Source organism: Triturus cristatus, chromosome 1_2, assembly GCF_964204655.1.
Source record: "Triturus cristatus chromosome 1_2, aTriCri1.1, whole genome shotgun sequence".
Lineage (NCBI taxonomy): Eukaryota > Metazoa > Chordata > Amphibia > Caudata > Salamandridae > Triturus > Triturus cristatus.
Window position 1 is genome coordinate 438,533,874 of NC_140580.1, and position 27,523 is coordinate 438,561,396.

The 27,523-nt window shown below is 47.1% G+C and overlaps 1 protein-coding gene across 2 annotated transcripts in view; it reads left to right on the forward strand.

The window, feature by feature from the left end:
• NOC3L (NOC3 like DNA replication regulator) overlaps positions 1-27,523 on the forward strand; it is a 426,444-nt gene that overhangs the window by 385,677 nt on the left and 13,244 nt on the right. For both annotated transcript variants that reach the window (XM_085605900.1, XM_085605907.1), the window contains exon 20: positions 2,191-2,275. In XM_085605900.1, the coding sequence (XP_085462026.1) occupies positions 2,191-2,275 (85 nt within the window). The remainder of the gene's footprint in view (positions 1-2,190; positions 2,276-27,523) is intronic.

Genomic DNA, 27,523 nt, shown 5'->3' on the forward strand with positions numbered 1-27,523 from the left:
TGATAATGATAAAAATGGGAGAAGAGACTCACAGAATTGGCGATACTCCACTGTTGCCACCCCAGTAGTGACTTGCTTCCCTGCAGCATAGTTCTTTTTTATTTTTTTTCCTTTTTTTTCTTTTGCTCTCCTTGTTTGGAGGAGGGGCATCTCCAGTAGCTTGGGCACATACGCTGTTCCCAACTTTGTGGACGGTCAGGGGAGTCTGGTGGGACAAGACCTTTGATGAGCAGAAGGTCATCTGGGGCCGGTGTGTATTAATTTGGACCCTCACAGTCACCTCTCGAACTTAACAGGTTCCTTCCTTCAAGTTTTCATTGGTGCATTTTGTCATGCTTTTTAGCGTCGGCAAAAACTGCATAGATTTCTCAATGTTCAAAAGCGTTTCCACAAATAAGCTATCCTTCTCGGCCATCGCATGAAATCTGACCTTGTGATGGTTGGCTGACTTTAGCATTACAGTGTGATGTGCTGTGATATCGCGCAGAGGTGAGGCCTTAACTGGATACAGCTCCAGGCTCTACGTTGCCGTCCTCCCGTAGATCATCTCCATCCCTAGATGGTGCAGAGTCCAAGTAGGTATACTGAGGGTCATGAAGACTCTCATTATCCGTCTTTGTGAGGAAAGAGTGGGCATACTCTTGAGGTGATGGTCGTCTGTATGTTGACTGAGGTGGTGATGGTGGTTTATGTTGTTGTGGTGGGGGCTGTTGAGTAGTGTGGAGGAGGCTGTGAGAAGGAACCTGGTCACTACTCTTCTTTGGAATGGATTAAACCTGCAATTCCTCTTGTATTCCCTCCTCCAAAGTCAGTTGTCCACTCTTCCTAGATTCTTTCTTTTGTCTTGGGGCTCATGTCAAGGAGGGCAAGCAAGTGTCTTTCCTTAAGAGTGGTAGATCTAGATCCTGTGTTGCCTGCCATTTGACATCCCTGGGAACTCGATGACTGATGAGGGCTCACGTAGTGCCGAAATCTGCTTCAGTTACAATTTCAGTTCCAAGGGGGTTGGTCTTGGTGTTGGGGTTGAGGCAGCATCCGATAGTGCAGAGGCAACTTGTCCTATGGCTTAAGGTTTCTCCAGAACAGAAGGGGGCTCTCAATGGCTCTTTTGGCTAGTATTGGGGCTTGACGTCTAGCTCTATCAGCAATGGTGCTCAGCCTCTGACTGTTTTTGAGGTCGATTCCCAGATGGCCGATCCTGTGATAAATGTGGTTAAAGTTGGACCACATTTCTATAGGAAATAGATTTTTTGTGTTTAGTTGAAGTAACTGTAACTCATGCAGTCGCCATGCACTTCTAATTACCAAACATATTACATCACTCATGACATGTCCTGTGACATTGATACATCACTGCAACATCTGAAATTACATCATTGATGACAACACTGTGTTTGGTGGGGGGACGAGTTCTAGTTATTTTAGGGCACGAGTTCTAGTTACTTGAGATAACAATAATTGGTGAATTTCAGTGGTTTTGGTTGTTTAAAACTGTATGGGTTAGCTGACGTTTTCTCCTAACTAACCTCCTTTCATCCTTTAGCTTTTTAAATTAATAAATATTTACCCACTTTTTCGCTCAAGTGCTCTCTTATTCTGTCAAGCTCTGCCTCACTGATCTAGCTAACCTTTGCTCTTGTCCACTCTCTTGCTTTATTCTCACTAGTTCTTGCTACATACGTCATATAGCACTGCCCTCTTTAAAAAGTGGATCTTTGCGCCTCGATTATGCTGTTTGGCCTGGTAAGCCAAATGCTTATTACCTAAGGTAATAAGAGCAGAATGTTTACACAGTTCTAATGAATGCTATGAACCATGATTTTCATTCTGTGAATTGTACATTGAAACACAAAAACTATTATGACACAGTATGAATTTAGAAAGATAGATAGACAGTCAGACAAAAAGATATTTACAAAGGCTTCTTTTCAGAAACAGATGTAGAAACTTGAAGAATTGACAATCTACTTTTTTTTTTTTTTTTACCCTTACCCGCTACACTAATTTCCTCAGTTGCAATCCTGCGCTGCGCTTGTCTGGCAGACAACTGGCCTAGCCATTAATTTTGTTTTACGTGTATTTAGATATTGCTCCCTTAGTAAAAGCATCTGCCAGTACATGGTTAACGTAAACATATGTTTTTTGAAGTTTTGTGGTTCATGCGTTTTAATAAAAACATTTATATTGTAGATCTGCTGTTGAACTTTTTGATGATTATAGTACTACAGGAATGACCTTCAACCCTCCTGTTGCACCCTGCGCAACCAAGAAAAAGGTATTTTACACAAATGCTGCATTGTTTGGCATTAATACTCCATATTGTAACTGTACTATGTGGAATTTGAAGATGCTTTCCAAGTATTTCTATGTTTTGTTTATAGTAAATGAGTAATATTTTATATGGTCTGAATGCATTGAGTCATAGTTTTACATGACTGTTTTGCACGCGTTGTTACGTTATTTGTTATTATGTGTGTTGGCTCTCCCGCGTAAGTGAGGAGGGGAGTAGAGGAGCAGTGACTAGTAAAACATAAAGTTCCCTTGAATAGGCCTCTCCTTGAGGCTGTGTTACAGCACAAATATCCCAGGGGGTTGCAGTAGATAAACAGAGGTGCTGCTTGTCTACCTAGTCCCCGCCCATCCAGATTTTTGTGACTTTTGCATTTGTTTTGAATGTTTACATCTTAAGGAGTTTGAGTAATCCACTTCTTCAATTAACATTGAGTCCAGATGTATAATCTTGATACTGTCTATATTGTCTGAATGTGTTGCAGTCCTAATTGAATGAAGCACAGGTCTTGGGAATAGTACGCACAGCAAGTAATAAAACGGCATTGTTCGTTTTTTGGACCTTTTTTAGTTGGTATGTTCAGATTTTCAATATAGTCAGTTTTGTATTATTATTAAGATGCATTTGGGAATTTATTTTGTATTTCCTTTGATTTTGGTTTTATTTATTTTTTACGCTAGCCATGAGATCTAAGGCCCTCATTAAAAGTTGGGTGAACTAGGAGGACGTATTTACCACATGTGGTGAAATCCATTACCTCAGAGTGAGGTGTTTAGCTTAGGTGGTAAAAGCCTCATATTATGAGTTTTCAACTTGAGTATGAGGTATAACATGCAGAATCAGTTTTTAAAACAGACTTCTACTTTTTTTCCAGGACTTTTTGCCCGTCCCTGATAAATACAACTTTATTTGTGCAGAAATCATAATTTATCCCACACTTGTAATGAGGGACTAAGGTTGCCAGAAGCATAGATTTGTATTAGTGGCCGCAGAACATGATTTTAGGAGGGGGGGGGGGGGGGGGGGGTCCTGTATGATTTTCTTTTCAGCCATACTGTACAGAAGTTGTTAATGATAACATTTGGAAGAACAGCTTGAAAAAATAGACATGTTGTTGAAAGTTATAAATAGCCGTTATGAATAGTGGAGGAGACTTCCTAGCAGAACATTTGTTCTGTTGTGTTATTTACAAAAATAATGATTCCCAGTGCAGCCAACATCACGTGATGGAAATAGATGTATGAAAGTGCAATTTAGAAAATAATGAGTAACTTGCATATTACACTGGAGCTCCAAGGATTCATTTAATTGTTTAAGATTGTTGTATATAGCATGCCCGTACCCCTGGGTGTACTAAGGTGCTTTTCATATTTATTCTTTGATAAAGCAGTTAAATTATGATAGACAGGGAGAACACTTAGAAAATGTACAGTTCTTCAGGAGCACTTTTCATGCATACTAGCAGGCAACCTAAAACTAGGTAAAATATTAGTCGCAGAGTGCATGAATGGCACAGGGGAGACCTGGTCTTAGTTCAAGCAGAGGGTGAAGAAGTGAGTTTTTAAATGTTTCACAAACATCAGAAGAGTGGGGATCTGGTTCTTCCAACTTGGTGGTTTCTGTGTACTTTTTGATTTCACAAACATACTCTTTATCCAACATCTGTGAAGATTCCCGCCATCGAAAGGCACATTGATTAGGTACTCTTGAACCTCAGGCTCATCCTAGGCACTCTTAGTCATGTGATCCTGAAATCTCTAAGTCTCCTGAATTAATGAGGAGCCTGGTTATATTTCTTTACCGGTGAACAATTGAACTTTATTCTCTCCGGAAGAAGTAGCCACTGAAGGACATCTTAGTTTAGTGCGATGTGATCAACTTGTTTTTTGTTATTGGTGACATGACCCCTTTCTTCCTATTGACAGAGCCTTTACAGAAATCCTCTGAGGATTTATTAATTACTCTATTGAATTAGGACATTTGTTAAGTACCTCTACCAAACAGGTCACTTGGCACATGACAATATGTTTCATGGTAGAAGCTCACTTCGGACCCTTCACACTATCTCTAGTAATGTTTTACAGAAGTGTAAACTGATGTCACAGCACCACTCTGCTGAAAGATTGATGGTACAGGTGTCTACAAGTCAGACAAACCTGATTACCTTCCCTGCTACTTCACCCCCCTGATAAGGGGGCCAAAGAAGTTGACACCTTTGGGAAGAAGGTGTTTTCTTTCACCAGCTTGGCTCACCGGTCTGCGAATACCAGCTGCCCCTTATGCCACTATTTCCATGCCTTTTGGGATCTGGTGGTTCATGTCCTCACAGATGTCCTAGAAGACTTCCGACAGTCGTGAAGCTGCCAAGGTCACAATTTGTTGTGGCTTGGATATAGCTGATTCCATCAGGTGGGCCATTGACACCAGCGTCTCTACTCGCCGCCACACCTGGCTTGGTCAACTGTTTTTTCAGGTGATGTCCAATCATCCCTTATGAACCTGCCCTTTGACGGTAACCGCCTGTTTGGGGGCAAAGCAGATTCTGCGCTGGGGGTGGTACAAGGAGAGCATGGCCACAGCTCAATCCCTGGGCAAATCTGCCTCGCCAGCCACATCAGCCCTACCGTTCCTTTTGCTGCTCTGGCCCCAACAAGGTGCACAGCAGTTTCCCAACCTACCCAGCTCTCGAGATGTCTTCCAGGAGCAATGCAAAATAATGGCAGGACATTTTAAGCACAGTTTGCTCAGACCCATGTTCCCACATGCTTTCTCCACTTTCCTTTCTCGTTTGCAGTTGTGAAATCTTCCCACCAACTGAGGATGGTAAAAACCCTGAATGTAAAAGTAGGCTAAAGCCGCTGTTAAGGAGACTGTGGCTCTTTGTTCCAGAGGTTCAATTCCAGGATCCAGCATTGGGCATTGCAGCTCTAGGCACAGGCTCAGTAGAACTTCCGGGCAAAACTTTGTATCACTTCTGGGTTAAGGTAACCTTATATTTCTGACAGACGCCATGCCCCATACAAATTCTTTATCGTCTGCCACACCTCTTGTTTCTCAGGGTATTCCGAGTCAGTCTGTTGCTGAAAATATCAGGCCATCAAGGGGGATTGGTGCGCTAACATCACATACAACCTGGGGTGTCATCAAGGTCTGTCGATGCCAGTGTGTGTATTTTACTATAAAGAACCCGTTACCAGTGGAGCCAATGACTGCTGCTTCTCTCCACTGCAGCCTGGTATATCGCCACCAGCTGCACCCTCTATAGGTACTGAATGGCTTTGTGGCGCAATCTAGGGGCTTTTCCAAACATGACGAATTGTAAGGCAGCAATAACGTGAAATCTGATATTGGGCATGTGTGCATTTGTTGTACACTTTACTAAGTGCCTCAGAACATACGTCCAATGTTTGCTGCATGTTAATTTACGGTTTATCATTGGTTTGATGTAAAACAAAGCCAATTATTGATATGAGTCATAACTTTATTTTATAAGCTTGCACAGAATGAGATGTTCTGCATTCAGACATGACCTCATACTTTCATGTCTTGCATTAGCAATTAAATGGCAGAGCGACCTCGAGTTAGACAAAGGAATTTTATGTTCCTTAGATCTTTCCGTCTCATTTAGGTATTTCTACTCCCCCATTCCATCGGATCCAGCTTGGAGTTTTTACTTTCAAAATGTTGTAGTTTTGGGCATGGTAAAAAATATGTGCAGTTAAGCCTTATCTCTCCACCCCACGATTATTTAAAACCCTTGTCCTCCTAAGTCTGTCTTTGAGTGCCAGTACCTAATTGTGCCTTTGATCTGCAGGCTGACGTAAAGGCAGCCGCACTGTGTACAAAGTGGCCAGCTGTATTACGTGGCATCTAGGTATGTGAAAGCTGAACTAAGTATGCGTAATCAGCCTCTTGAAATTGATGATTACCTCCATGCACTTTCTACACAATAGCAGTTGTTACCCCGGAGATATGTAAATTTAAGAAAGATGCACGAGTATTTACTTGCCTTGTGCTTTCAGGTAGTCACATGGTGCATGCAATAGTGCACCACATGCCAGACGTTCACATGTCCTCTGCATCTCCTATGTTTTTTAGAGTTTTTATTTTCTCATCCATTTCCCCTGCCCACACAGTGGTAGGAGGATGCCTGATTTAGCTGTACTCAAGTTGTACATTCTGGATGAAGTATTTACCCAAGTGTAGGAAGCTGGTTCTGTATATGGTGTACCACTAGGTGGTTATACCGTGCACAAAGTCCAGAGGTTCCCCAGAAGTGTACTGGGCTCAATGTAAACCCAAAGTGCTCTATTAGTGGTAGTGTGGGCGAGTAGCCTTAGGCCTAACACAGAGGAGTGTAAGACGTTTATTGCACAACATTGACCGATAACTGACACACAAATCAAAAAGGAGATCCACACCAATTTTAGAAAAGTAAGCTTTGCTTGAGATTTATTTCAAGACCAAGATCTTTGCAAAAAGGTAAGTACGTTTTTCAGGAAAGCTACTTTAGTCTTTTGAAAGTTGACACTGCACAGTGCAATTTTCAACCAGTTCATGGTTATCCTATGGAGGAAAATAACAATGTGGTTTTACGGGTTAGTACCCAACTTAGTTTCAGTCTTCAGGGGTTTAGGTGATCAGATGGCAAGGTTCAGGTAAGCACAAAGTCTGCACCACCAGCGGCACAGGGGCGGCCGGGTGCAGAGGTCAAATTCAGTGATAGGCCCAATGCGTTTCAATGGAGACTGGGGGTGCTTGGAGGTAGGTAAATTGGTTTGGGGGGGCCAAGCTTTGGGGCTTAGAGTAATAACAAGGGAGGCCACAAAGCAGCACCAAACATACACCACCAGTGTCACAGGGGCGGCCGGGTGCAGGGTGCAAACACATCGTCAGGCGCCCAATGCTCTTCAATGGAGAAACTCGGTTGGACAAACAGTCTGCAGGCGTCGCACCGGAGGCTGTAGGAGGGAGAGCAACAACAGCAGAGGTAAGTTGAGGTGTTGAGGGTCATAGGGGCACCATTGGTCCAGCTCATCCAGGCCCAGGTCTTCGTGTGCAGGGGTGTCCTTAGATGTCTGATTCTTCTTACTGGAGGCTGTTGTGTTCGGTGAGAGCCACTGAATTCAGTCTGCAGGCGGCATCGTTGAGTCAAGGAGGGGTCAGCCAGCACTAGACTTGAGGTCAAAATCTCTGGGGAACCTGCTCTGGGTGGTGGACCACCTGGACACGTGCCGGTGGCGTTGGGTACAGAGTAGGCAGGACTCGCGGATCTGGGGGCACAGGAGTCCTTTGTGTAGGTTTCTTGGGGACAGATCTGCTGTCCTCGGGATTCTCTGGTCTTTCTTGAAGGGCAGACAGTCTTCTTTGGGTTCCGGAAGTCGCTGGCTGCAGGACAGGCATCGTCTTCTTTCGCAGGGTCTTTGAAGCTCGAGACCAGCCGGTAGGGCTGGGGCCAAGTCAGTAGGCATCGCTGCACGGCGTCTTCTTAGCTCGACAGGAACTAGTTTCCAGGTTTGGGGGAGCTACCTGAATACAACATTTAGGGGTGTAGTAGGTAGGACCAATGGGCACTTTACCTGGGGTGACTACACCCTCAATTATGCTACCCTCCTGTGGGAGGGCGCATACTCCTAGCCCTGATTGGAGGGGTCTCCCCATCTTCAAGATTGTGGGGACTCAAAGATGTGCTTCACCTCTCCTCCCCCACCTTAGGGGTGGAGTTGCCAGAGGTGGGCTCATCTCCTATTCTGCCCCGGGTTTCCCACCCAGAGTGGGGGTGTCAACCGGGGGCTGCCATCTGCTGCAAGCAGCAGGGGCTGTGGTCGCATTACAAAGTCGGAAGGCCTTTGAATCTTCCTTCTCGAGCACTGTGCCCATCCTGTGGGAGGAGGTGTGACACATCCACCCAGGATGTGCATTGTTTCTGGTCCCAGAAAGCAGAGGGGCTCGACCCAGGGGTCCAGAAACATGTCTGTTGGTGGCAGGCTGCCTACTGCCAGTCTGTGACCACACCAGGGTCGGTAGGTTTTCAGGGGCATTTCTGAGGTGCCCTCTACGTACATGCTTCAATAAATCCCATCAGTGTGAGTTTAAGCCATCATGGTGCTGGGGAACTTGAGTTGATGCTTTACAAGCCCATTTACTCTCTATGGCTTCCCTGGCTCATGCAGATATGCCCACACCTGTGGTATAGTGCAACCTGCCTTAGGGCTGGAAGGCCTGCTAGAGGGGTGACCTGCCTATACCTTAGGCAGTGCAAGCTGGCATGGCACGCAGGGTGCGATGTCAGCTTTGTTGTTTTGTCTGCACCAGGCCATGCATGCTGCAGTGGCAGTCTTCAGGGCCTAGTTAAGGGGTCCCTAGGGGACCCTCTTCAGTCCCAATGCCCTAGGTACCATTTGTAGTTGAAATGCCAATTGCGGAATAGTTTTAGGAAAAAAGCACTGGCACAGTAGGCCTGGTTGGCAGGTACCCTGTGTACTGAAATCACAACCACATCAAATACCAGGCAGAAGGTGGGGAATAACCATGTCAAAAGAGGCACTTTCTCACAACAAGTTTATGTAGTTTGTTTGGGGTGCGGTGAGTGTACTGAGCTTGTCTTGTATTAATGACAGGACCTCTGATAGTGCCAAGAGCAGTGGTAGATGTCTTAGATGGTCACAGCATTTAATCTGCATGAAGTTACATATATCCTACTGCTGTTTCTACTTTTGACCTGGCAATTTTGATGTGCTGCTCACTTAACAGATTTGCTTTCAGTTACATTGAATGCTCTCTAACATGCTGTACTTTGATTCCTGACTACCCCTTTTCCTTTCAGGTGTTCCGTCTGACGCTCTGTGTTCATCTGTTTGCACCACATTAGTGGCTTCTTCATCTACTAAATCAGTCTGTCAATTACATTTTACTTACTATATATTTCAGGGAGGACTCCTGTCATTACAGTCTACCTGTAGTCTTCCATGTTGATCTCTCAAAGCGTTAGACGGCCCTATTTGTTTTAACACCTGTAAGTGGGCTGGTATGATCCCACCTCCACTGACACGTTGAGTAGTAACTTGCTACAAACTTACTAAAGCAATTAAGAACAATTAAAGCACATACATGTTTATGGCTGCTGTTGAAACAGTTTCCAGATCTGATTCTGGCTGTTTATAATTAAGACCAAAACATTCCTTTAGCGCATCTGCCCACATCCTCTACTAGCGGTGTCCTGCCAGAAAAGAGTATGGAGTCGAACACCAGCATATGAGAACTGTAGGCTAGCTTTCTAGCCCTGAGGTTGTACTATTCATTAGCAGCACCACAGCCTTATTCTATTGGGATAAAAGGTGCTAGGCCTGCAGGGTTGGTACATAAAATGTATATGACCTGCAAGTCCAGACACAATGCCCAGTTCTCAGGATACAAAACCAGCAGAACCCATTGAGTGCCAGTGGTGTAGATAGCGTGGATGTGGCCCTTTAGTGGTCCTTATAAGCTGATGGAGGGGAAACTAAAAGGACTTGCTGCAGCGGCACAGGACAAGGGGGGACTGCTGCTGGTGTTTGTGACATCTGCCAATGCTCCTGTTCTTGCCACATGAAGCCACAAAAACAGTGAATTGGGTGAACGGGCTGTAAGGGCTTCCTCTGATAAAAGACAGGCCCCATGAGTATCCTCAGAAGTTTCAATATTGTTATTGGAATTGGCAGGTGGGGGAAACCACTCCCCCTGAACAAACCATAGCAGCGCTAGCCTTAAAGCTTTCTAGAGCAGAATCTGCTTCCTCACCAAATAATAGAGCCCTAGTCAAATGGCATGTCCATAAGTGAGGCTTGGATGTCCCTGATGCCTAGTGATGCATATAGCCTTGGCAATTTAATTGGTGGTATCCAAGATGGACATCAAAATATACTTCACTGTATACTGACTGTATCTGCAAAGAAATTTCGTAAGTCTTTAGGTAAAGTGGGCAGTCTCACTTGTCCTCTCCCAGAAGGCGTGAATGTAGCAACCCAAGAGACAGACTGCATTCAGGGATTGGAGTGCTAGGCTATCCGAAAAGACTCCTTTGCCCATCTTGTTCAGTTTCTTAGATTCTCTGTTTGAAGGGGCAGTGGGAAAATGAATAGCATTTGGATTTACTTTGCACGTAGAGGCCTGAACAATAAGGCTCTCAGGAGTAGGTTGCTAATTCAGGAAAGCTTGTATCACCCGGTGCAAGCTTGTGCTGGTTAGCAATCGGGCAACTCACTGGCAGGGTCGAGCAAGAGTTGGGCAAGGCTGCCATAAAGGGACTCAGTCAAGGCTTCACTAAATGGCAATAAGGGCTCTGAAATAGAGGACTCGGGTTACAGGATTTCAGTCAGAATGCTGGCCTTCGCTCCGCTGTATGGAGCTGCACATCTTGTAGCTTTGTGTTATACACAAAAGTAGCACTCCTCCATAGGGGTTCCTAAGGGCCAATGAGCGCCGGGATACTCTTGTTGAGTAGCTTTGCGCTATATAAATGTCTTCATTCATTCAATTAAATTGTGTTTATGGTTATGCATCCATACTACTGGTATTTTGTTGGTTAAGGTACAAAGCAGCAACACTGTAAAGGGGAGGGAGATAGTGCTCCTCATTGTCATCTTCCTTGTGGGAGACTTGCTCATGGCCTTCAAGGACACTGGAAATGGAGCCAAAGAGGGACATCCTCTTCATAAAATACTACCTCTGAGGCAAGGGAAATTTAAGGGATTCTTCCTCAAAGTGAAGTTGATCCCTATTTATTGTATAGAATGATATGGGGCACACTGTAGCCAAAGTGGGATCTGCAGGCTGAGCTAAATCCAGCACTGGCACTGACCAAGGACCAACTGGCAGGGCCTGAAGCATGTATGGGGTCAGTTAGTGTTATGGGAGGGCCTGCAGGCGGAAGCCTGACTGGAGGCCCGATGGATAAGTTGGCCCCAGATGTGCATCAGAGGGATGCAGAACATTATTGAAGAGCAGCAGTGTGGCCTCCTTGAAGGCTGTGATTTGCTGAAGAGTTGCTGAAGGACCAAAACAGGAGCATTAGTTCCAGAATCAGATCAGAGTCAAAAGTCGAAGCTTGAGCCAGATGATTTGAGGCTCCAATTGAGACCTCCCTGGAGTGGGAGGGTTAAGCAGACGAAGTGTCCTGTTTACAATTAGGCTTGTCTCTCAACTTAGTTTTGAATTTATCTGAAGATGGTGAATAGAAACGGGACAGGAATAGCCTCCTGACTTGAAGCAAGATTGTGACCCCGTTTCTTGCTCAGTGACATAGATTAGGTTCTTGCTCCTTGATGGCCTTTGAATGCATCAGGAAGCATTTGTCACAGGATTTTAACTCCTGCTTTGTGACAGAGCACCAAAGACCGATGTTGTGCCAGTCCTGCCCAACAACCACCACCACCACTCTCCAGAATGTTAGAGACAAGCCTATGGGGGGAAACAAAAAGTAGCTAAGCCATTTTAATAACTTCAGGTCCAATACTAGTATGAAGCTACCTGACCAAAATTATACGAACAGCATCAATACTCCACAGTATACTCTTCCTTTGTTGTCTTGAACTAAGAATTTTTTAGTAGTCTAAAAACTAAGGCGCCTACTGACTGATAATGTGTATCACCCATATTACTCATTAATAAAGAAGTGGTCTCCAGATACTATTGGTGCTGCTAAGGGATGCAAACCGTCTTCTCAAAAGCCAGTGTAACCAAGCTAATTCATGATCCTCTTTAATGACATGCCTGGATGATGTTGTATAGTTCTATATTTTGCCAGGCAGATAATCTGAGGTGTTTTTGTAGGACTCTGGTGATGAGATTCTGGTATTCACCCTGTTGGACCTAAAGTCCTAGGGTAGCTTGGCTCAAGTGGAAAGGCCTCATGCCAGCGTATCATGTCGTGCTTGCATCACACTCATTTCACAATCCAACCTATCACCACCAAAAATGACGCTACACCAAATAATTAAAAAAGGTAGAAAAGCTTTATCTTTCTTTTTATCTTGTTCTTTCCCTCTTACAAATAAAATTCAATCAGTTCTCATCTGCAATTCATTATGGTCAAATCATAACACTGTGACTAAATGGGCAGTACTATTCTACTTTAGACCTGGTAGGAGATAAAACGCGTCACTTGATGATTCAATCCAACACAGTAAAGTCAATAGCACATTAAATAAAGTCACTAAACGTAGCGCTTCACATAGCATTTACAATGCGCTGGGAAATCAGGACATTACATAAAGCGCTGCACATAGCTTCTCGGCCCCACAGGGATCAAGCGCTACACTTCTTGGCCCCACAGGGATCAAGCGCTACACTTCTTGGCCCCACAGAAATCAGGCGCTACACTTCTTGGCCCCACAGAAATCAGGCGGGCCGGCTAAGAGGTGGCAGGCCACACGCCAGTGGCGTAAAAGGATGGAGGAGTCCCAGGCAAAGTCAGGAAAGCCAGTAATAATCAGTCTAATCCCCTGTCCTCTTCAGGAGTCCTGGCTAGATGGGGAGCTCCCGAGCTTGATGTGATACCAGGGTTAGTGGCTGAGGCAGGGTCAGGTCAAGAGGCAGGGGGGTGGTGTCAGCCAAGGGGGAAGAAAAAGCAGGCCCTTAGATCTGTCAGTTTCCCTCTCTAGTACACCCACCTCCCCCACTCAGGTGCCTTACTCCTAACTTCCTCACGTCACCTTCCAACACAAAATGGCCGACCACCTCCCCTCTATTTATAGCCTGGGCCCTGACTGGCCAGAGTGGCCCAGAAAGTTCTGGAACCTCTCATGTCAGTCTGTGGCCCAGGTTCTGAGGTGACAGTTAGGCCACCATTTTGTGTAAGAGCTCTCTCCCTCCCTCCATTTTAGAGAAGCACCTTGCGCCCCACCCTCAATCATTGAAAATGGGGCGCCCAGGGCCTCTACGTCAACACCAAAAAGAAGCTAGTGGACAGAAAAATGAGGGGGTAAAGGGAAAAAATGAGGAGGGAACAGCCAAAGGGCTGGAAGGTCTAACACGCGTCCCCCCCAGCTGAAAGTGGGGAGAGCTACCCAATCCCTTGGGAGTTCTCTTCACTAAGGCGGAAATACCTGGAGAGACCGTCAGCATTGGCGTGGTCCACTCCTAAAGTCCATTCCCTGTAGGGAGATGGACCACCTCAATAACTTAGGATTCTCGCTCCTCATTTGCATCAGCCCCCTGAGGGGCCGGTGGTCGGTCTGAACCAGGAAGTGCGAGCCAAACGGGTATGGCCGCAACTTCTTCAGGGCCCACACCACCGCAAAAGCCTCCCTCTCAATCGCACTCCACCTCTGTTCCCGGGGGAGTAGTCTCCTAGATAGGAAAACCACGGGTTGGTCCAGACCCTCTTCGTTGATCTGCGACAGCACTGCCCTGATGCCATGCTCCGACACATCCGTCTGGACGATGAACTCTTTGGAGAAGTCAGGGGCCCTGAGGACAGGTGCCGCACACATTGCTTGTTTCAAGGTGTCAAAGGCTTGTTGACACACCTCGGTCCAGATTACCCGTCGAGGGTGCTTCTTAGATGTAAGCTCAGTCAAGGGGGCCACAATAGTTCCATACCCCTTGACGAAGCGTTGGTAGTAACCGGTGAGGCCCAGAAAGGCTCAGACCTCCGTCTGAGTCTTGGGGGGGTTCCCAGGCCATGATAGTTTCAATCTTGGCCTGGAGGGGTTGCACCTTGCCCCGACCCACCAAGTGACCGAGGTACAATACCGACCCCTGCCCGATCTGGCACTTGCTGGCCTTGATCGTCAGACCCGCCTGCTGCAGGGCCTGAAGGACAGCCTGAAGGTGACACAAATAGTCCTCCCAGCTGCTGCTGAAGACGGCGATGTCATCCAGGTAAGCAACCGAGAAAGCCTCCATCCCGGAGAGGACCTGGTTCACCAGCCGCTGAAAAGTGGCAGGGGCGTTCTTGAGCCCAAAGGGCATCACGCAGAACTGGTAATGACCCTCGGGTGTGGAGAAGGCTGACCTTTCCTTTGCTCCATCTGTCAGGGAGATCTGCCAGTACCCAGATGTAAGGTCAAAGGAACTCAGATATTGGGCAGCTCCCAACCGGTCAATGAGCTCACCCGCCCTCGGGATAGGATGAGCATCGTTCTTTGTCACAGAGTTCAGTCCCCTGTAATCCACACAGAACCGGAGTTCTGGGGTGGTGCCCGGCGGGGCAGCTTTGGGTACCAGTACCACCGGACTGGACCAGGGACTGCTTGAAGGTTCAATCACTCCCAGCTCCAGCATCTTGGTGACTTCACCATGGATGCTAGCCTTCACCTTATCCGACAAGCGGTAGGACTTGGACTTCACAGGTGGGCTGTCCCCTGTGTCCACATCATGGGTACACAGATGAGTCCTTCCCGGGATAAGTGAGAACAGTGAAGCGTACTGCTCCAAAACCTGGCGGCAGTCTCTCCGCTGTTCGGGAGTTAGAGATGGTGAGAGGATCACTCCCTCTACCGACCCATCCTTCTCTTGGGACGCAAAAAGATCAGGGAGAGGTTCACTTTCCTCTTCCTCTGACCCATCAGTCACCATCATCAAAGTGACCTCTGATCTTTCTTGGTGGGGCCTTGAGGCGGTTGACACGGAGCACCCGATGGGGCTGCCTGGGGGTCTTAAGGTCCACCACATAGGTGACCTTGCCCTTCTTCTCAATCACCTCAAAGGGGCCTGACCAGTGATCCTGGAGGGCGCTAAGCTCTCCAGGTTCCATAACCCACACCTTCTGGCCAGGCTCCAGCTCCACCGGGTGAGCATTTCGGTCATACCATTCCTTCATGACCGTCTGGCTGGCTTCTAGGTTTTCGGAAGCTTGCTTCCACAACCTAGCCATTTGGCTACGAAAGACCAGCATGTAGCTCACTACATCCGGGGGAAGTTTTCTGGGAGTCTTTTCCCATCCATCCTTCACCAGGCTGAGGGGTCCACGAACAGGGTGTCCATACAACAGCTCGAAGGGGCTGAAGCCCACTCCCTTCTGTGGTACTTCCCTGTAGGAGAACAGTAAACAAGGTAGGAGGACGTCCCCTTTCCTCCGCAGGCTCTAGGGCAGACTTCTGATCATGCCCTTCAAGGTTTTGTTAAACCTCTCCACCAGACCATTGGTCTGGGGGTGATAAGGTAAGTGACTCCACACTCCTTCCACATAGCCCGCATGTATGCCGACATGAAGTTGGTACCTCTCTCCGACACAACTTCCTTGGGGAACCCCATGCGGGTGAAAATCCCCATCAGAGCCCGTGCCACCGCAGGTGCAGTAATGGTCCTCAGAGGGATAGCCTCTGGGTACCGGGTGGCATGATCCACCAGAACCAGGATAAACCTGTGACCGGCAGACGTTGGTGGATCCAATGGCCCAACAATGTCGATGCCCACCCTTTCAAAGGGGGTGCCAACGACCGGCAGTGGTTCCAGGGGAGCCTTCAGCTTCACCCCTGTTTTCCCACTAGCTTGGCAGGTAACACACGTCCTACAAAAAGTGTCGGACGTAATCCTCATCTGAGGCCAGTAGAAGTGTGGGACAAGCCGAGCAAACGTCTTGTCCTGTCCCAGGTGTCCTGCCAAGGGTATCTCATGAGCCAATTCCAAAAGGAAGGCTCTGTAACATTGGGGAACCACCAAGGCCCGGGATGATCCATGCACCGGAGTCTTGGGTTCGCTATAGAGGAGACCATCTTCCCAATATATGTGGAAGTTCCCCGAATCGGTACCTGCTGCCTGGGCTTCGGCCTGCTGCCGTAAGCCCTCAAGGGTGGGGCACTCCTTCTGGGCCCGACAAAACTCCTCCCTGGTAGGTCCTCCCTCCACCTGCCATTCTGCAGGGGTAGGTAAGCCCTCCAGGGAAGTCACATCCCCCTCTCTGGACTCCGGGACCACCTCAGTTGCCCCTTCCACCTTCTGAGGTGCAGATGCCGGGGCAGGCTTCCCCTGTCCCCTTTTACCCTTTCTGGCAGCTGGTTGGGCCTTTGTCCCAGGCTCCAACCTCGGTGAACTCCCCCTTCGGGCAGTCACAGACCGCGTGTTGGCACAAGTCCACTCAGGCGACCCCAACATCTCCATATGAGCCTTGAACTCGACCTCCTTCCATGCCGTATGTTCAAGGTAATTTCCCAACAGTCGACCGGCATGGCAGGGCTTACCGCAACTCGTAGAGGACCCGCAACCCCTCCCCACTCAAAGGGAATCTGGGCCACCGGATAGTGACCCTCTCGGTTGTCAGCCATCACAACCGGCTGGACTACGTTGGGAACCACCTGCTCTGGGGACACCAGCTGACTCCTTACCATAGTCATGCTGGCTCCTGTGTCCCTCAGAGCCTCCACCCTCTGGGCATTGATGGTGACCCATTGCCTGTACTTGGTAGTATTCGAGGGCACATGGGTCTTAGGAACCATCTCGCAATCTCCCAGGGACACTAATGTTCGCCCTGCCACTCACCTCCCTTATCTAGGGGCAACTCCTCCCCGAGCACTACACTCGCCACCCCAGGGGTCTTTCCTCCAGTGGGAGGGTGTGGTCTCGTGGGACACTTGGTATCCCCCTTGTAGTGCCCAATCTCGCCACACTCATAACAACGGACAACCCTAGGCTACTGACCACGGTCAGGATAAGGGGGTTTGTGGGGGCCAACCTTAGGAGGGAATCCTGATCCCTTTCCCTGTGAACTCTTTTGGGGGCCTTTAGGGAACTCCTTTTTGTCTCCCCCCTCTTTCTTCTGGGGGGCGCCCTGTCCAGTCCCTTGGAAATTCCCCCCAGTCCCTTTTGAGGACACCCAGGTACTAGCCCAGATGTCCGCCGCCTCTGCAAGCTTCCTAGGATTAGTTAGCTTGCTGTCCACCAGGTGTTGACGCAGCTCCGGAAAACTTTTCTCGAGGAGGTGCTCCCTCAAAAACAGGTTATACCACCCCTCGTAGTCTTTTACCTCACTGCCCTGCACCCAGCCCTCCAAAGCTTTTTTTGCGTAGTCCAGGAAGTCCACCCAATTCTGGGTGGCCAGCTTTTGGCTACCCCGGAATCTCTGCCTGTACTTCTCAGGGGTCAGCCCAAATTTCCTAATCAAGGCGACCCTCATGGTGGGGTAATTGGTCTGCTCCCGTTGTTCTAGGGCTAAAAGGGCATCTCTCCCCACCGGAGGCATGTATCTGTACAGACCACCCCCCACTGAGCTTCCGGGATCCCATGGGCTCGTAAGGAGACCTCATAGGCAGCCAACCACTTGGCGATGTCGTCCCCAACACCGTAGCTGGCAACTACGTCCTTTGGTAAATAGGGTCTGGGCTCCCTAGTGACCTCTTTCTGTACGCTGCCACCAACAGGACTTCTGGGGGATCCGAACTGAAGGGCCTTGAGATCCAATTCCTTCAAGTGGAGCTCATGAAGGAACCTCCGCTCTTCCCTTTCCTTCTCCAAGCGGGCTAATTCCAATCTGAATTGCCTCTCCTCCCTGCTGTCGGCTAAATCAGCCGAAGACAGGCTTCCCCCTGAAGCGCTACTACCGGCCCTTGAGGGTGGCCTCGGTCCTACATCCATATTGCCGCTCTCAGGGGGGCAAAGTGATTCTGTCCCTTCCGTGTGGTCCGGTTCTGGTTCCGGTCCCTCCTCCTCCCGTTCCCCGCTTTGATGGGCCATCACCCAGTCTCTCAAGCTAGTCTGGAGCTCTACTTTCTTTGCTCCCTGCTTGAAAAATACCCCCCCCCCTCCTGGCAGAATTCCTTTAGCTGGGTGACAGTGTACTCCTCTAGCCTGCCCAACTCAAACTCCATCCTGCCAGGTGGGGCCCTAAACACCGCGGAAAAGAACTCTCAAAGTTAGGAGACCCTTCCTTCAAAAGGGAAGCCACACCACAGGACAGAAATAATTTCAAAAATTCCAATCAGGGAGACAACCTGGAGAAAACTCCAATAAAAACAAAAATCAGGTGTAGGGTGCGTGGCGCACGCTAAACTGCTAATGAGTGGACGCAAGCACAAGCTCAGGATCCCACCGCTGAACACCAACTTGTTGGACCTAAAGTCCTAGGGTAGCTTGGCTCAAGTGGAAAGGCCTCATGCCAGCGTATCATGTCGTGCTTGCATCACACTCATTTCACAATCCAACGTATCACCACCAAAAATGACGCTACACCAAAGTATTAAAAAAGGTAGAAAAGCTTTATCTTTCCTTTTATCTTGTTCGTTCTCTCTTACAAATAAAATTCAATCAGTTCTCATCTGCAATTCATTATGGTCAAATCATAACACTGTGACTAAATGGGCAGTACTATTCTACTTTAGACCTGGTAGGAAATAAAACGCGTCACTTGATGATTCAATCCAACACAGTAAAGTCAATAGCACATCAAATAAAGTCACTAAAAGTAGCGCTTCACATAGCATTTACAATGCGCTGGGAAATCAGGACATTACATAAAGCGCTGCACATAGCATTCTCCATGTACTTGAAATCTGGTTATTAATCTTAGCGCTGTTCCCAGGATTCCTTAAGCGCTTGGATTTTAGTTACTAAGCATAGCACCTTTCACATTAGATCACTAATTGCAGGTATTAACCTCAGCGCAGTTCACATCCAATCTTTATGCGCTTCTTCCCCAAATTGCAGGTATTAAACTCAGCGCAGTTCACATCAAATCTTTATGCGCTTATTCCCCCAAATTGCAGGTATTAAACTTCGCACAGTTCACATCAAATCTTTATGCGCTTATTCCTGGCATTATGGGGATAGATGAATCATTGCCATTACATAAGCTCGAGGTGAGACTTCCCCGGGGGAGGAGCGAATCCAGGGCCACTCCGGCCTTCCGCCCTCCTCCCCTGGGATCTCCTTACTTGTGGGCCGCCTTGAAGTCGTCAGGACCGGTGGAGGGCTCGCTCCTCAAAGAGCTCCTCCTGCCGGCGGTCACCACTCTCTCTCTGGTGACTGGGGGGTAAAGTTGGAATCCGGCCGTGGGGTCGTCCCCGGCCTTAGCGGCTGACAGGAGGCGCACCCACGGCCGTCTGACGCGACGCGGCCTGCGGGGGCGCGGCCTCCACAGCCAATTGAACAACAGTGGGGGCGGTGTTCCGCAGCCTGCCCCCGGCACATGATCGGGGAGATGCGGGCTTCAAGGCCATACGCGGCCTTCCTTTATCCTCTGACAGCTCCCTCAGCACTCCGGTCCGCACCGCCAACAACTTCAGTCAACTTCTCGACCCCACAGGGATCAGGCGCTACACTTCTTGGCCCCACAGGGATCAAGCGCTACACTTCTTGGCCCCACAGAAATCAGGCGCTACACTTCTTGGCCCCACAGAAATCAGGCGGGCCGGCTAAGAGGTGGCAGGCCACACGCCAGTGGCGTCAAAGGATGGAGGAGTCCCAGGCAAAGTCAGGAAAGCCAGTAATAATCAGTCTAATCCCCTGTCCTCTTCAGGAGTCCTGGCTAGATGGGGATCTCCCGAGCTTGATGTGATACCAGGGTTAGTGGCTGAGGCAGGGTCAGGTCAAGAGGCAGGGTGGTGGTGTCAGCCAAGGGGGAAGAAAAAGCAGGCCCTTAGATCTGTCAGTTTCCCTCTCTAGCGCACCCATCTCCCCCACTCAGGTGCCTTACTCCTAACTTCCTCACGTCACCTTCCAACACAAAATGGCCGACCACCTCACCTCTATTTATAGCCTGGGCCCTGACTGGCCAGAGTGGCCCAGAAAGTTCTGGAACCTCTCATGTCAGTCTGTGGCCCAGGTTCTGAGGTGACAGTTAGGCCACCATTTTGTGTAAGAGCTCTCTCCCTCCCTCCATTTTAGAGAATCACCTTGCGCCCCACCCTCAATCAGTGAAAAATGGGGCGCCCAGGGCCTCTACGTCAACACCAAAAAGAAGCTAGTGGACAGAAAAATGAGAGGGTAAAGGGAAAAAAAATGAGGAGGGAACAGCCAAAGGGCTGGCAGGTCTAACACACCCCATTGCAAAGAAGTCTACAGAGGAATTTTGTAAGGGACCATCGAATGCCAGTTCCATAAAATGCTTGGACTGCTTGAATGGAACTGCTAGCATCAGTGTTCTGAGAAAGTATCTCAACTTCAGGATTCTTCATAAACGGGGTCAAGACATAAGGTGTACCCCTCTGCGTTTGAACAGCCTCGGAGACTTGTTTGAGAACCAGCTGTTTGCTAAAGTTTCAGAGGAAAACGAAGCCCAGCCAGGCCATCAGTAATGTCATTTCAGATGTTGCAGTGTTATTAACAACGTTATAGAAAACGGCATGAGTGATGTAAAATGTGAGCTAATAAGCAGTGTCTGGCCAGGGTGTGGGTTAAAGTTTTTTTAGGGCACAAGTTATAGTTACTGGATATAGCTATAACTGGTGAATTTCAGTGTATTTCTTCACTTCAAAGAGTATGTTTTAACTGCCATTTTCCCCTAATTATAATGTCCCTTTAACCTTTGTTTTTTAGTGAATTTCTATTATGTTTATTTAACATAAGGTAAGATCTGTCGCCATGCGCGTTGTGGGGTTAGGCACCCAACCGCCCCCCTGTGCACTGCCTTTGGCCATGCATGGTGCGGCCTGGCCCTGCGCCCAACCCCCCGCAAGCACCCTACCTCCTGAAGCACACTGCCTTCAGCTGTGTGCAGCATGCAGTTGGTCGCTAGCCCTAGACACAGTCCGTGTCAGACTTACTGACTTTGTCAAAGGGTCACAGCACCAAAATATAACAAGGGAACCTATTGGCTTTAGAAAGGGGTGAGCATATCAACATTTATAAAGCAGTTCCATCATCTTTGTCCAACCACAAGAGGATCTTTCACTCCAGCTGAAGACCATTAGGCTACAGCTAGGAGTGCTTTAGAACAATATGGTAAGTTCCCCATGGGTCATGGATTTAATGACCCAGGAGACTAATGTGGGGAGGGGGGGAGGTCGTGGAGGAATGGGTGCACTTCATGCAGCCCCCACAACATCAGAAAAATGTTTGGTGATGCCCATGCCTCTTCTAAGGGCACCCAACACCAGCAAGAAAATACTTTGGACACCTGCAACCTCAACCTGTCCAGGTAATAAACGCCCATCTCCTGACCCTGGCCCTGTTGTTTGCTGCTGAACATCACTGAGTCCCCTGCAATGCCACTGATTGCCTGCAATGCTACCGTGCCTAGAACTGATTGTTTGCAATGCTTTGTTCTCTGTTGTGAGGTGCTGCACTTCTCCCAGGTCTCCCTCCCTCCCTGCTTTGCACCACATATGTACCTAAGGATCTGACCAGGGTACATGGAGATTTCAGTTGGTCTAAGGGTTGTATAGCTCTTTCAGGCCTTTTATCTGTGCAACTGTTAAACTTAACAACTGATAAAGTATTCTCCCTGGTGCAGGTTGGAAAGTAAGCACAGCGTTCAAGAACGAGCAATTAGACTCTGATCTGGTCCTTGTTGATAGGGCACACTCATTCCCACTCGCCCTGCTCTGCACCTTAGATGTACCGAGGATTTGAATGTGGCGTCCAGGACTTATAGATGATTTTCTATGAGGACTGCATAGGCAGAAGTTAGCAAGCAGCAAATCCGGGCCTGATGAGAATAGGCACGTGAGCTATAATCACTATCAAAGCACCACAGAACTACAAATAGCTAAACGTATTGTCCACTGTGAAGCAATACTCCTTCACAGGGCCCTTACCAGCCTTCAATTCTCGGCACATCCTTACCTCTCCTGAACTTGCTGGATGATTGCGATAAGACTTTGAATTATAAACTCGCTCAAAGCTACTAAAGCATAGGCCCCAGCTGAAAGAAGTGTACCTCGCCCTTGTTTTCATAGTTAAGTGCCTACTTGCTCCAACAATGTTCTTCCCCAGACCCCTCGACTATGCACTCAAGAGATATGGCCCCAACTTATGGAGCATCAGCTATTCTAAAATCTCCCTAATAATGCAAAAACTAATTTCAAACACAACTTACTTAAACAACTTCTCGAAAAACTAATAGCCGATACCTACTACAGCGTGAGAAACAGAAAACTGACTGTCTTCTACTCTAAATGCCTTGCAAAGTGGAGAAACATCTTTCTTCTCTACCTACACGTTACTAAAACAATCAAAATCCCTTATGGAACTAAACTCGCCACGTCCCCTTCCCTAAGCTTTATAGTGGAAATGACAATTGTCAGATTAACATGACTAGAGAATCCGGATTTCCTTAAACAGGCGGAGGCTATCATTATGCATAACCTTTTATTGCCACTCCTGACCAGCCCCTTTAAAGAACGTCACCATAACAATCCAGAACTGGAATTATAAAGTCAATAAATGTCTCCTGCATAGAATACTCATCCTCTTTTAAATGCAATCCTGCGAAGAAAACTCTCCATCTTCAAATCCAGTCTTACTTGCCTATGATTGAGAATCTGCAAACAAAAAAACACCTTATTAAAGTAAATCAAACTTGGCATATCAAATCCTGTAAAGAAACCACAATACCAAATAAACCATTTCATAAACAAATTTTTTCTTGTATATTCTTTAACTTTTTGGTTTTTTAAAAACTTTTTTACTACATGCCAACATTCCCTCCAAGATAGGGTGTGGTGGGTTGCATAATGTTAGCCTCTGCGTCTTTAATGAAATCCTGATTCTCTAGTCATGTAAATTAGAGAATTGTCATTTCATTACAAGCCCGGAGGCTACCATTATGCATGTTGAAAGCCCCTTAAAACCACTTCAGACATATGTTCCGCTGGTCTAAAATAATATTTCGCAAACGTGCACACATTCAACCAATCTGCTGCTTTCAAAATATTCTCTAAAGTTCCACCTTACCAAAAACACTTACTTGCCATAGCCCCCCTGATGGAATGAGCTTTGAACTTTTCCATATTCACTCCTGCTTGTTCCTTCACACATCTTACCCACCTTGAGATTGTTGTCGTACTTACTGATCTAAAAGGTTTGACAAACAAAATCAATAGTTGATGTTCACCATTCCTCCTATTCTCCGCTACGCTACACTTGTACTCCTTCAGACAATCTACCACACACAACTTTTTGCACTCCTCATACCTCGGGTAAAATACTGAAGTCGACATAGTCTTAGTTCTTTTATGTATCTCAAAAAAATCACCATCTGGGCAGAAGTACCTATTATTAATCCCTTAACATTTCACATCAGACACCCTTCTACATGAAATCAAACACAACAGAGTCGCTAGCTTAATAGAAAAATTCTTATTACACAAAAACCTATTCAAAAGCCAATCAAGAAACTATTCAAAACCAATTTAACATCCGACATCACATTGTATCTTGCCTTAGGAGGCCTCTTCAGTCTCATACTCTTTAATACTCTACAGACCAAAACATTGCTACCCACAGATATACCTCCTACCAACGCATGTCCTGCTGAAACAGCTTACCCATAACAATTAATGGTTCTACAGCTCAACCCCTTATTAAACTATTCCACCAGGCAATTCACTAACTCCGCTACATGAGCCTCCACGGGATCCAAACTCTTTTCCACGCACCAACATACCCAGAACCTTCAAACTCCTTTATACCTTCTCCTAGTTCCTGGTGCCCAAGATTCTTCAAGTAACTCTGCAACCCCCTGCGAAAGTCCCTCGACTGCACTGGATCCCCTATTACCTTCCAAACAAGAAGGTCCAACATACCGCTCTGAATCAAAGGATGAACCTCTCCTAGCTCATTTACCAGCATATCGTCTTCTGCTCTTACTAGAAATGGAACCTCGCAAGCCAATTCCAGCACCGCCGCAAACAAAGCCTGCGATACCCAAAAAGGTGTTATCAAAACCAACTGACATCCGTCTCTCCTCACCTTCAGTAATACTCTCTGAATCATTGCAAACGTTGGGAAAGCATAACCTTTCATTTTCGACCAGTCTTGCTGAAAAGAGTCTATCGCCGTAGCACCTGGATCTGGCAACCAACTGTAATACCTCCTCAACTGGCATGTCAACCTCATTGCAAACAGGTCAACTTCCAACGGACCCAAAACCGCTTGTATCCTCCTGAAATACTCTGCTCCCAGCATCCAGTCGTCGTAATCTCTCACAAGCCTGGAGTTCCAATCCGCTACCATATTCCGTACTCCAGGAAGGTACTCTGCCCTTAAAGCTGTTGTGTTCTTCAAACAAATCATCCACAACTCCTTCGCCACATCTGATAGACTCTTTGAGCTGCAACCCCCCAATTGTTTTATACATGCTGCCGCTTAAATGTTGTCCATCTTCATAAGCACTGTCTGACTTTGTAACTTCTCCCTGAAACTCTTCAATGCATACAACCCTGCTGTCCGTTCCAAACAGTTTATATGTAGGAACCTTCTCTTGCCTTGACCAAGCATCACCTGTTTTCTGAAGTCCCAAGCGAGCCCCCCAAACTAAAAGGCTGGTATCCTTCTCCAGGATAACATCCGGAAGGCAACCAAAAATTGCTCTTCCATTCCAAACCTCCAACTTGTGCAAACACCACTGTAGTTCTTCCTTTGCATCCACGTTCAACTCTAACTGGTCCCCATACCATAATTCTGCTTTCTTCCTTTGCATCCACGTTCAACTCTACCTGGTCCCCATACCATACTTCTGCTCTCAACACATTTGCTTTCACCCTTTGCAAGGCTCGATAATGCAAGGGCCCTTGAAAAATTGCCTAAGGCGAAGAAGAAAATAAACCACGAATCCTTGCTAAATCCCTCAAGGTCAATGACCTCTTCCGCAGAACCCCGAACAGCTCTTTATTTATCATTTTCACCTTCATTTCTGGGGTAACCTAAACACCTCTCCAACTGTATCGATTGTAAACCCAAGAAAATCTAAGCTCTGTGCTGGTATAAAAATCGATTTTATTTGGTTTATCTAGGACCCCTAACTCTCTAACATATCGATCACAACTTTGAGCTGTCTCCCCAATTCCACTGCGTCCTGTGACATCAATAACATATTGTCTAAATACACAATCAAACAGTAATCTCTCTATCTGAAGAATGCCACTAGTACACGCATCAACTTCGACTGCTTTTCCTCATAGGAACCGTGAATTAGGCATCCTTCAAATCCAACTTCACCAGTCACTTCGACTGCAACATACCCCTCAAAAGATGTATCCCTTCGATTTTGAAATGTCTGTAAACTAATGACCGATTCAGAATTCTCAAATGTATCACCGGCCTCCATCCCTTGTCCTTCTTTTCTACCAAAAAACAAGGTGCTTACAAAACCTTTCAAATGTTCCCATACCATACAAATTGCTCCTTTCTTTAACATCTCCTTCACCTCTAAATCCGCAATCCCTGCTTGATCCGAAGACAAAACGAATGCCTTTTGGTTCCACGATCTGGACTGGTCGTTGTACAAATTCTATTGTGAACCCTTGTACTACATTTAAAACCCAAAGATCCCTTGTTAAGAACCAGAAGTTATCTGCATACTCACCTCGAGTGCTCGGACCCGACTGACTTCTTACTCTTCCGCCCCTCGTCCTGGGGTATCTTCATCTTGGAGGGAAGAAGCCTGAGGAACCCTGGAAACCCCTTCCTGTCCCTCTGTAGGTATAGTTGTATTGGGACCTCTGAAAACCTTGGCCAGCATATGGTCCCCATCGACCAGCCCTGCCAAAAACACATCTAAAAATCTTTCTCATATTAGTCTGTGCCTTTTCCAGCACAGTAAAAGTTGAAACGTTTCCCCATACTTTTTTCAAATCCTTCTCCAAATAGTAAGCCTGTAGGCTCCTCACTAGGCTCCTTGTTTGCTATATCTCCCAGTTTAGGACTGATTTTCATTAAAACTGTCTTCCTCCTCTCTGTCAATAATCCTGAATTAGCAGTGCCCAGGAAGACCATAGCCCTCTGGCTCCATCTGCGCAAGAGTTGCACGTCAACCTGCTCTCCAGTTACGTACCCAACACATCTAATAATCTGTCTTGGCACTGCTTCAATGACCGTTCTAGACCTTTCCGCGGGTCCTTCCCTAATTTAAATAAATAACATTAAATCTGGGTCCAGATTCGGTGGGTAGCAGACCTTATTATCAATTTGAGTTCTTGAGTACTCCGCTCTCAATACACCCCTCACCTCTTTCTAAAGGCTGTCTTATCCATTGTCTGTAAAACCTAGCCACATGGCCCAGTGGCCACCAATCCGCACTTTTAGGGTGCCATAACTCGTAAGGCCTAAACATTTATCATTTAGATCATCCCCATGATCCACATCAAAAACGTAGTTGCGTACAATTTCTCACCTCTTTCTTCATTTCTTTCCTCCATATCCATATTCTAGTCCTCATCGAAGAAATACTGCGTGCCGCCAAGGACACCTTTCCTTTGCATGCCGCTAAGGACACCACTCTTTTTAATGGAGTTAAATCAATCTTTCCCTTTCTTATCCAAGTGCTTTGTTTTCCTAGCCTTCTTTGTCAGTCCTTTCTCTCTCCTTTCATGTTCTTCCTCAGAAAATGACCAAAAATCCTCCTCCGATCGAACCTCCTTTCTTTTCTTGTCAATAACAATCTCTACCACCTCTCTAATAGAACTTTTCATCCCACACTGGATCAGTCTCCTTAAACTCTCCTCACTAACTCTTCCTTCAACTGCCTGCTGGCTAACACTAGCCTCTGAAGTCATACTTACTCACTAAACCACAAAGTAAACACTCCAAGAGCAACCCTTTTAAGAAAAACACCTCACAACTCCCTTGCGCTCCAACTAGGTCTCCTAAACTGTACCTCCATTGTTCTGACACACGAATAGTTGACCACTGTTTTCGCATTTTAACATTCTTTATTTTTTATTTAGATACTCCCGTGTTCACGCACCTGTCTTTTCCACTTTACAATGCACTTTAGCCCAAACGAAGATGGCCGCAGCTCTCAAACGAGACTACGGCGGCCAATCCTCTTCACCGGTGATGGCGTGACCTCATTAGATCGTCACACCATCAGACGAGGACCCTACTTGCTCCTCTCATGCCTCCAACTGCCTATTCCTTCCTCGAGATTCCGCGTGACCCTCAAGGAGATGCACGAGCTACCCGTGTACACCAAAGTCATCTGCAGCTCACACGCGACCCCCGCAGTCAGCTGGAAACTGACACGGTAAGGCCGCGAGCAGTTTCTTCTTTCAACAAACGCATACACCGCAACTAAATCACCCAAAGAGATACGCCACTTACCAAACGGCCCCAGTTACTATCAGTTATTAAACTAATAGTTTCCCTCAAAACTTCGCT